This window comes from Anolis carolinensis, unplaced genomic scaffold (genome assembly GCF_035594765.1).
Source record: "Anolis carolinensis isolate JA03-04 unplaced genomic scaffold, rAnoCar3.1.pri scaffold_7, whole genome shotgun sequence".
Taxonomy (NCBI): domain Eukaryota; kingdom Metazoa; phylum Chordata; class Lepidosauria; order Squamata; family Dactyloidae; genus Anolis; species Anolis carolinensis.
Window position 1 is genome coordinate 12,316,741 of NW_026943818.1, and position 11,017 is coordinate 12,327,757.

The 11,017-nt window shown below is 34.3% G+C and overlaps 1 protein-coding gene across 1 annotated transcript in view; it reads left to right on the forward strand.

The window, feature by feature from the left end:
- Window positions 1-474: 474 nt before the first annotated feature.
- olfm1 (olfactomedin 1) overlaps window positions 475-11,017 on the forward strand; it is a 51,577-nt gene continuing 41,034 nt past the window's right edge. Inside the window, exon 1 of the mRNA XM_062960287.1 lies at window positions 475-608. Coding sequence (XP_062816357.1) covers window positions 540-608 — 69 coding nt within the window. The 5' untranslated portion in view covers window positions 475-539. The remainder of the gene's footprint in view (window positions 609-11,017) is intronic.

Consider the following 11,017-nt stretch of genomic DNA (forward strand, 5'->3'; position numbering starts at 1 on the left):
AGGAAGGAAGGAAGGAAGGAGTGAAAGGGAGAAAGACTGAGGAAGGAAGGAAGGAAGAGAGATTGAGGAAGGACGGTAGGAAGGAAGGGAAGAAGGAAGGAAGGAAAGAAAGGAAGGAAAGAAGGAAGGAAGGGTGATTGTGAAAGGAAGGAAGAGGTGGAGTGAGGAGAAGGAAGGAAGGGAGAAATAGAGGAGAGGAGGAGAGAGATGAAGGAAGGAAGGAAGGAAGGGAATAGAAGGGGGGATCTGGGGGAGGAGTGAGGAGAGAGAAGGCGAGGGAGGAAGACAGGAAGGGAGGAGCGGAAGAAAGGAAAGGGGAAGAAGCCAGGAGGCGGGCGGGAGGGAGCGCGAGAGAGAGAGCGAGAGAGCGAGAGAGGCGAGCGAGGCAGGCGAGGCGGGCTCCATCGGGGAGCCGGGCGGCGCGGGAGGCTGGGGCCGGGGCGCGGGTCCTGTTCGGGGTCTTCGGGGGCGGGCGATGCCCAGGGCTTGGGGCCGGTGCCTCCGGGGCTGAGAGGAGCCGCCTCGCCTTATGCCCAGCCATGCGACCCGCCAGCAGCAAGCTCCTCAGCCTCCTGGTCCTGCTCCTGATGGGCACCGAGCTCACCCAGGTAGGCGCCGCGGGCCTCCAGGCACCCGGCTAGCGCCGCAACCTTGCCCCGCCACCCTGGGCAGCCTCCACGCCGGAGCCGCACCAGGCCGGGACCCTCCAGCATCCTTTTTGTTTCCCTCTCCTCTTTGGTACCCATGGCTCCCTTCTTGCTCCCTTCTTATAACTGTTCTATGCTTTGAATTGTATCCCTTTGAGTCTATCTGTCAATCAACATCACCACTATTTTGACATCTAGTCATGGGATGCTATGGTTTTTCCACTTTGGATGGATTTTTAAAAGATTGTTTGTGTTGTGATGTTTCTCTGTTGTCAATAGGATAGCAGTGCTTTAAGGTCAATTTGCTTTGAGTCCCCTTTGGGGGCATAAATAAATATAATAATAATAATATATTATTATTATTATATTTATAATATAACATTATGATTCCCCCCAGGGCATGAATAAATATAATATATTATTATTATTATTATTATTATCATTATTATTATATTTATAATATAACATTATGATTCCCCCGGGGCATGAATAAATATAATATATTATTATTATTATCATCATTATTATATTTATAATATAACATTATGATTCCCCCGGGGCATAAATAAATATATATTATTATTATTATTATTATTATATTTATAATATAACATTATGATTCCCCCATGGCATAAATAAATATAATAATATATTATTATTATTATTATTATTATTATTATTATTATATTTATAATATAACATTATGATTCCCCAGGGCATAAATAAATATATATTATTATTATTATTATTATTATATTTATAATATAACATTATGATTCCCCTGGGGCATAAATAAATATAATATATTATTATTATTATTATTATTATATTTATAATATACATTATGATTCTGCCAGGGCATAAATAAATAAATATATTATTATTATTATTATTATTATTATTATTATTATCATTATTATTATATTTATAATATAACATTATGATTCCCCCGGGGCATGAATAAATATAATATATTATTATTATTATCATCATTATTATATTTATAATATAACATTATGATTCCCCCGGGGCATAAATAAATATATATTATTATTATTATTATTATATTTATAATATAACATTATGATTCCCCCATGGCATAAATAAATATAATAATATATTATTATTATTATTATTATTATATTTATAATATAACATTATGATTCCCCAGGGCATAAATAAATATATATTATTATTATTATTATTATATTTATAATATAACATTATGATTCCCCTGGGGCATAAATAAATATAATATATTATTATTATTATTATTATTATATTTATAATATACATTATGATTCTGCCAGGGCATAAATAAATAAATATATTATTATTATTATTATTATTATTATTATTATTATTATTATTATTTTTATAAGATAACATTATGATATAATATTATTATATTATAATATTATTTTTATTATATTTATAATATAATATCATTATATTATACAGTAGAGTCTCACTTATCCAACATAAACGGGCCGGCAGAACATTGGATAAGCAAATAAGTTGGATAATAAGGAGGGATTAAGGAAAAGCCTATTAAACATCAAATTAGGTTATGATTTTACAAATTAAGCACCATTAAACATCATGTTATACAACAAATTTGACAGAAAAAGTAGTTCAATACGAAATAATGCTATGTAATTAGTAATTACTGTATTTACGAATTTAGCACCAAAATATCACAATTTATTGAAAACATCGACTACAAAAATGCGTTGGATAATAAAGAACGTTGGATAAGCAAGTGTTGGATAAGTGAGACTCTACTGTAATATTCATATTATATTGTAGTATAATATTATTTTATTATAATATTTTATTATTATATTTATAATGTAGTCTTCTACTATTCTATTATTATATTTTTATATTATATTATACATATTAATATAAGAATAAGAATAATAATGGGTTGCTGTGAGTTTTCCAGGCTCTGTGGCCATGTTCCAGAAGCATTGTCTCCTGACGTTTTCACCCACATCTATGATTGGTTCTTGTCTGGTAATTAATACGAGTAGCCAGATAAAGAACAACACTCAGAAAACAGGGTAATGAAAGACAAGAAACAATCAGGGCCAGCTAACACCTCTCGAGAAAAGGATTCCCCCAGGCAGGAAGCAGCCAGGCTTCGAAGCTGCAAGGCCATTCAGTGCTAATTGCAACTTTCAGACCTGCCTCCAACAGACAAGAGTGCTTTCTCCCATCCTGGGCATCATTCCACAGATATATAAATAACCTCCACTTGCCTAGTTTCCAACAGACTTCACAACCTCTGAGGGTGCCTGCCATAAATGCAGGCGAAATGTCAGGAGAGAATGCTTCTGGAGCATGGCCAGAGCAGATAGATAGTTAGATAGACAGATAGATAGATAGATAGATAGATAGATAGATACACACATAAACTCCACTTGCCTAGTTTCCAACCTCTGAGGATGCCTGTCCTAGATGTGGGCGAAACGTCAGGAGAGAATGCTTCTGGAACATGGCCAGAGCAGATAGATAGATGGATAGATAGATAGATAGATAGACAGACACACACACACATAAACCCCACTTGCCTAGCTTCCAGCAAACCTCCCAACCTCTGAGGATGCCTGTCCTAGATGTGGGCGAAACGTCAGGAGAGAATGCTTCTGGAGCATGGCCAGAGCAGATAGTTAGATAGATAGATTGATTGATAGAGATAGACACACACATAAACCCCACTTGCCTAGCTTCCAGCAGACCTCACAACCTCTTGAGGCTGCCTGTCATAAATGCAGGCGAAATGTCAGGAGAGAGTGCTTCTGGAACATGGCCAGAGCAGATAGATAGTTAGATTGATAAATAGATAGACAGATAGACAGACGCACACATAAACTCCACTTGCCTAGTTTCCAACCTCTGAGGATGCCTGTCCTAGATGTGGGCGAAACGTCAGGAGAGAATGCTTCTGGAGCATGGCCAGAGCAGATAGATAGATAGATAGATAGATAGATAGATAGATAGATAGATAGATAGATAGATAGATAGATAGATAGATAGACAGACACACACATAAACCCCACTTGCCTAGTTTCCAACCTCTGAGGATGCCTGTCCAAGATGTGGGCGAAACGTCAGGAGAGAATGCTTCTGGAACATGGCCAGAGCAGATAGATAGTTAGATTGATAAATAGATAGATAGATAGATAGATAGATAGACACACACATAAACCCCACTTGCCTAGCTTCCAGCAAACCTCCCAACCTCTGAGGATGCCTGTCCTAGATGTGGGCGAAACGTCAGGAGAGAATGCTTCTGGAGCATGGCCAGAGCAGATAGATAGTTAGTTAGTTAGATAGATAGATAGATAGATAGATAGATAGATAGATAGATAGATAGATAGATAGATAGATATACACACACATAAACCCCACTTGCCTAGTTTCCAACCTCTGAGGATGCCTGTCCTAGATGTGGGCGAAATGTCAGGAGAGAATGCTTCCGGAACATGGCCATACAGCCCAGAAAACTCACAGCAACGCAGTGATTCCGGCCATTAAAGCCTTTCGACAACACATTTCCCATCTATGCTTTCCTTCCTCTTTCCTTTGTTTCCTTTCTGCTTTCCCTTCTTCCCTTATTTTGGGCTTTTGTTCCTTCTTTCTTTCCTCCCTCCTTCCTATTTATTATTTATTAATAACATTAATATTATTATTTGAAACACAACAAAATGAGTCCACAGCAGACATTAATCATTATTATTATTATTATTATTATTAATTATTATTTATTATTAACCATTATTATTGTTTATTAATATTTATTATTATTATTATTATTATTATTATTATTATTATTATTATTATTATTATTATTATTTGAAACACAAATCCTTCTTCCTTGATGCTTTCTTCCCTTCCTTTTCAATTTTCTTCCCTTCTTTAGAGCATCATCTCTTGAATTTATTGGAAATGCAGCCTTCCCATGCCATGTGCTTTTCACATTTCCTTCTCGAGAACCACATAATTATTACAATAGCGCGTATATATATATATATATATATATATATATATATATGACTTGTGATTTTGTGATACTAAATCCAGCATAAATAATAATAATAATAATAATAATAATAATACATCACACAGTCCTAAACACTTGACTTGTGATTTTGTGATACTAAATCCAGCATAAATAATAATAATAATAATAATAATACATCACACAGCCCTAAACACTTGACTTGTGATTTTGTGATACTAAATCCAGCATAAATAATAATAATAATAATAATAATAATAATAATAATAATAATACATCACACAGTCCTAAACACTTGACTTGTGATTTTGTGATACTAAATCCAGCATAAATAATAATAATAATAATAATAATAATAATAATAATAATAATAATAATAATAATAATAATAATAATACATCACACAGTCCTAAACACTTGGGAAGTGTTCGACTTGTGATTTTGTGATACGAAATCCAGGATAAATAATAATAATAATAATAATAATAATAATACATCACACAGTCCTAAACACTTGACTTGTGATTTTGTGATACTAAATCCAGCATAAATAATAATAATAATAATAATAATAATACATCACACAGCCCTAAACACTTGACTTGTGATTTTGTGATACTAAATCCAGCATAAATAATAATAATAATAATACATCACACAGTCCTAAACACTTGACTTGTGATTTTGTGATACTAAATCCAGCATAAATAATAATAATAATAATAATAATAATAATAATAATAATACATCACACAGTCCTAAACACTTGACTTGTGATTTTGTGATACTAAATCCAGCATAAATAATAATAATAATAATAATAATAATAATAATAATAATAATAATAATAATAATAATAATAATAATACATCACACAGTCCTAAACACTTGGGAAGTGTTCGACTTGTGATTTTGTGATACGAAATCCAGGATAAATAATAATAATAATAATAATAATAATAATAATAATACATCACACAGTCCTAAACACTTGACTTGTGATTTTGTGATACTAAATCCAGCATAAATAATAATAATAATAATACATCACACAGTCCTAAACACTTGACTTGTGATTTTGTGATACTAAATCCAGCATAAATAATAATAATAATAATAATAATAATAATAATAATAATAATACATCACACAGTCCTAAACACTTGACTTGTGATTTTGTGATACTAAATCCAGCATAAATAATAATAATAATAATAATAATAATAATAATAATAATACATCACACAGTCCTAAACACTTGACTTGTGATTTTGTGATACTAAATCCAGCATAAATAATAATATATTATTAACATATATTTATTCCTTACCAGCTTCTCCTAATGACGACTTTGGCCAGAGACTTGATTTCTTTTATTTCTTGGTGCAAATATTGTTTGTGTTTCTAATAAGGGACTAAATCGATGTGGCTCTTTGTGCCACAGATTTAGCATCTCTAATAACAAGAAAAAGGTTTGTGTTGAAAAAGGACTTTTAAAAAATCCCCATTGTTTCCCTTATAACTCCCTATGTTCTCTTTTGCCTTTTGTTTGCTTTCTTTCTGTTGCCTTTTGAAGCAGCCTTTGAAAATGCTTAGCGTTGAGGCCTGGGAATCCTATATGATATTATTATTATTATTATTATTATTATTATTATTATTATTATTAATACAAAGTCCCAGTATGACTCAGCAAACGAGATCTATATGCTGGATTTAGTATCACAAAATCACAAGTCAAGTGTTTAGGACTGTGTGATGTATTATTATTATTATTATTATTATTATTATTATTATTATTATTATTTATGCTGGATTTAGTATCACAAAATCACAAGTCAAGTGTTTAGGACTGTGTGATGTATTATTATTATTATTATTATTATTATTATTATTATTATTATTTATGCTGGATTTAGTATCACAAAATCACAAGTCAAGTGTTTAGGACTGTGTGATGTATTATTATTATTATTATTTATGCTGGATTTAGTATCACAAAATCACAAGTCACGTGTTTAGGACCGTGTGATGTATTATTATTATTTATGCTGGATTTAGTATCACAAAATCACAAGTCACGTGTTTAGGACTGTGTGATGTATTATTATTATTATTATTATTATTATTATTATTATTATTATTATTATTTATGCTGGATTTAGTATCACAAAATCACAAGTCAAGTGTTTAGGACTGTGTAATGTATTATTATTATTATTATTATTATTATTATTATTATTATTTATGCTGGATTTAGTATCACAAAATCACAAGTCAAGTGTTTAGGACTGTGTGATGTATTATTATTATTATTATTTATGCTGGATTTAGTATCACAAAATCACAAGTCACGTGTTTAGGACCGTGTGATGTATTATTATTATTTATGCTGGATTTAGTATCACAAAATCACAAGTCACGTGTTTAGGACTGTGTGATGTATTATTATTATTATTATTATTATTATTATTATTATTATTATTTATGCTGGATTTAGTATCACAAAATCACAAGTCAAGTGTTTAGGACTGTGTGATGTATTATTATTATTATTATTATTATTATTTATGCTGGATTTAGTATCACAAAATCACAAGTCAAGTGTTTAGGACTGTGTGATGTATTATTATTATTATTATTATTATTATTATTATTATTATTTATGCTGGATTTAGTATCACAAAATCACAAGTCAAGTGTTTAGGACTGTGTGATGTATTATTATTATTATTATTATTATTATTATTATTATTATTATTATTATAATTTATCCTGGATTTCGTATCACAAAATCACAAGTCGAACACTTCCCAAGTGTTTAGGACTGTGTGATGTATTATTATTATTATTGTTATTATTATTATTATTATTATTTATGCTGGATTTCGTATCACAAATTCACAAGTCGAACACTTCCCAAGTGTTTAGGACTGTGTGATGTATTATTATTATTATTATTATTATTATTATTATTATTATTATTATTATTATTTGCTGGATTTCATATCACAAATCATATTATTATTATTATTATTATTATTATTATTATTATTATTATTATTTAATGCTGGATTTCGTATCACAAAATCACAAGTCGAACACATCCCAAGTGTTTAGGACTGTGTGATGTATTATTATTATTATTATTATTATTATTATTATTATTATTATTATTATTTATGCTGGATTTAGTATCACAAAATCACAAGTCAAGTGTTTAGGACTGTGTGATGTATTATTATTATTATTATTATTATTATTATTATTATTATTATTATTATTAATGCTGGATTTTGTATCACAAAATGACAAGTCAAATACTTCCCAAGTGTTTAGGAAATACTGTGTGATGCATTATTATTATTATTTTATTATTATTTTATTGTATGACACAGCAAACAAGAAAGATATGCTGGATTTCATATCACAAAATCACAAGTCAAACACTTCCCAAGTGTCTAGGACTGTGAGATGTATTTTCGGATGATGCGTGCAGATCCCAGTAGGGTGGCCTTTTGCAGTTGGCAGATCGCGATTTTGTCAGTGTCTATGTTTCCAAATGACAGCTGAGATCTTTTGATGTGCCCATCACCACCGGGACCACCTGCACTGGTTTCTGCCAGAGTCTTTGAAGTTCAATCTTGAGGTCCTGATAGCAGCTGAGTTTTTCCTGTTGTTTTTCGTCAATGCGACTGTCACCTGGGATGGCAACATCAATGATCCAAACCTTGTTCTTTTCCACAACTATGATGTCTGGTTGTGTTGTGTTCCAGAACTTTGTCAGTCTGGATTCGGAAGTCCCACAGTATCTTTGCGTGCTCATTTTCCAATACTTTTGCAGGTTTGTGATCCCACCAGTTCTTTGCTGCTGGGAGGTGGTACTTGAGGCATAAGTTCCAATGGATCATTTGGGCCACATAGTTGTGCCTCTGTTTGTAGTCTGTCTGTGAGATTTTCTCACAGCAGCTGAGGATATGATCCATGGTTTCGTCGGTTTCCTTGCACAGTCTGCATTTTGGGTCATCAGCTGATTTTTCGATCTTGGCCTGATTTGCCTTTGTCCTGATGTCTTGCTCCTGGGCTGCAGGGATCAGGCCTTCTGTCTCCTTCTTCAGGGTCCCATTCGTGAGCCACAGCCAGGTCTTCTCCTTATCTGCTTTTCCTTCAGTTTTGTCAAGGAACTTTCCATGCAGTGTTTTGTTGTGCCAGCTGTCAGCTCTAGTTTGTAGTGCGGTTTTCTTGTACTGATTCTGCTCTAGTTTGTAGTGCGGTTTTCTTGTACTGATTCTGCTCTAGTTTGTAGTGCGGTTTTCTTGTACTGGTTTTTTGTCTGCTGTGCTTTGAGGAGTTTCTGATTTTTGACTTCAGTCAAAGCAGGTTCTTCCCTTTGCTTTACATATTATTATTATTATTATTATTATTATTATTATTTATTAGTCCAGTGAAAACAATATGAATATATGTTGTTGAAGGCTTTCATGGCCGGAATCGCTGGCCACAGGGAAGGAGACGCTCATAGAATCCTAGCGATAAAAGGGACCCCAAAGGTCACATAGTCCAACCCCTTTCTGTCAGGTAGGAAGACACAATCAAAGCCTTCCTGACAGATGGCCATCCGTTTAATGGCTCCAAGAGAATCCTAGTGTTGAAAGGGATCCCCAAAGTTCACATAGTCCAACCCCTTTCTGTCAGGTAGGAAGACACAATCAAAGCCTTCCTGATAGATGGCCATCAATCTAATGACTCCAAGAGAATCCTAGTGTTGGAAAGGATCCCCAAAGGTCACATAGTCCAACCCCCTTCTGCCAGGCAGGAGGGCACAATCGAAGCCGTCCCAACAGATGGCCAGCTAGACTATTTAAAAACCAGAAAGTGATATATTCCATTCTTGAATGGCTCTCTGGAATCTCTTTTCCTGCCATTTGAATCCATTACTCCGTTGTGTCTCTGGAGCAGCAGGGTTTTTGTTTTTTCCTATTGAAATCCTAGAATCTCCATGGTTCACATGGTTTTCTGAACGCTGACTTTTCCATAGGAAACAGAGAAGAACCAGATGTTTTTTATTATATAGACAAAGCTGGAGATAACGCTGGAAGAAGGTGCCTTTTGGGGAAAGGAAGTCAATAATAGCCAAATTGGGCAGCCGGCTCTTTATTGCTGCGGGACGGCAGAAAATACTAACTTCCTGAGACTCTTGAGAGGAGAAGTCAATGAAAATGTGTAGGCGTTCTTCCTCCGCCAGACCACTCAGGAGATTTGGATGGCCATCTGTCGAGAGGGCTTTGATTGTGTCCCTGACATGGCAGAAGGGGGTTGAACTGGATGACCTTTGGGGGTCCCTTCCAACTCTACAAACCAACCATTGATGTGTCATGGTGACCATTAGGCTGGACATGTGTCACATAATAATAATAATAATAATAATAATAATAATAATAATAATAATAAACCAGTACAAGAAAACCGCACTACAAACTAGAGCTGACAGCTGGCACACGGCAGAAAATACAAACTTCCTAAGACTTTTGAGAGGAGAAGTCAATGAAAATGTGTAGGCATTCTTCCTCCGCCAGACCACTCAGACCGTCGGGAGATTTGGACGGCTATCTGTCGAGAGGGCTTTGATTGTGTCCCTGACATGGCAGAAGGGGGATGGACTGGATGACCTTTGGGGTCCCTTACAACTCTACAAACCAACCATTGATGTGTCATGGTGACCATAATATGGCTGGACATGTGTTACTTCATAATAATAATAATAATAATAATAATAATAATAATAATAATAATAATAAACCAGTACAAGAAAACCGCACTACAAACTAGAGCTGACAGCTGGCACACGGCAGAAAATACAAACTTCCTAAGACTTTTGAGAGGAGAAGTCAATGAAAATGTGTAGGCATTCTTCCTCCGCCAGACCACTCAGACCGTCGGGAGATTTGGACGGCCATCTGTCGAGAGGGCTTTGATTGTGTCCCCAAACATGGCAGAAGGGGGATGGACTGGATGACCTTTGGGGTCCCTTACAACTCTACAAACCAACCATTGATGTGTCATGGTGACCATAATATGGCTGGACATGTGTCACTTCATAATAATAATAATAATAATAATAATAATAAGTACAAGAAAACTGCACTACAAACTAGAGCTGACAGCTGGCACAACAAAACACTGCATGGAAAGTTCCTTGACAAAACTGAAGGAAAAGCTGATAAGGAGAAGACTTGTCTCTGGCTCATGAATGGGGGGATCCTTTGTTAGGAAATGTTAGCTGGCCCCGATTGTGAAATGTCCAAGGTGAGAGATAGAACTCTTTGTCTGTTGGAGGCGAGTGTGA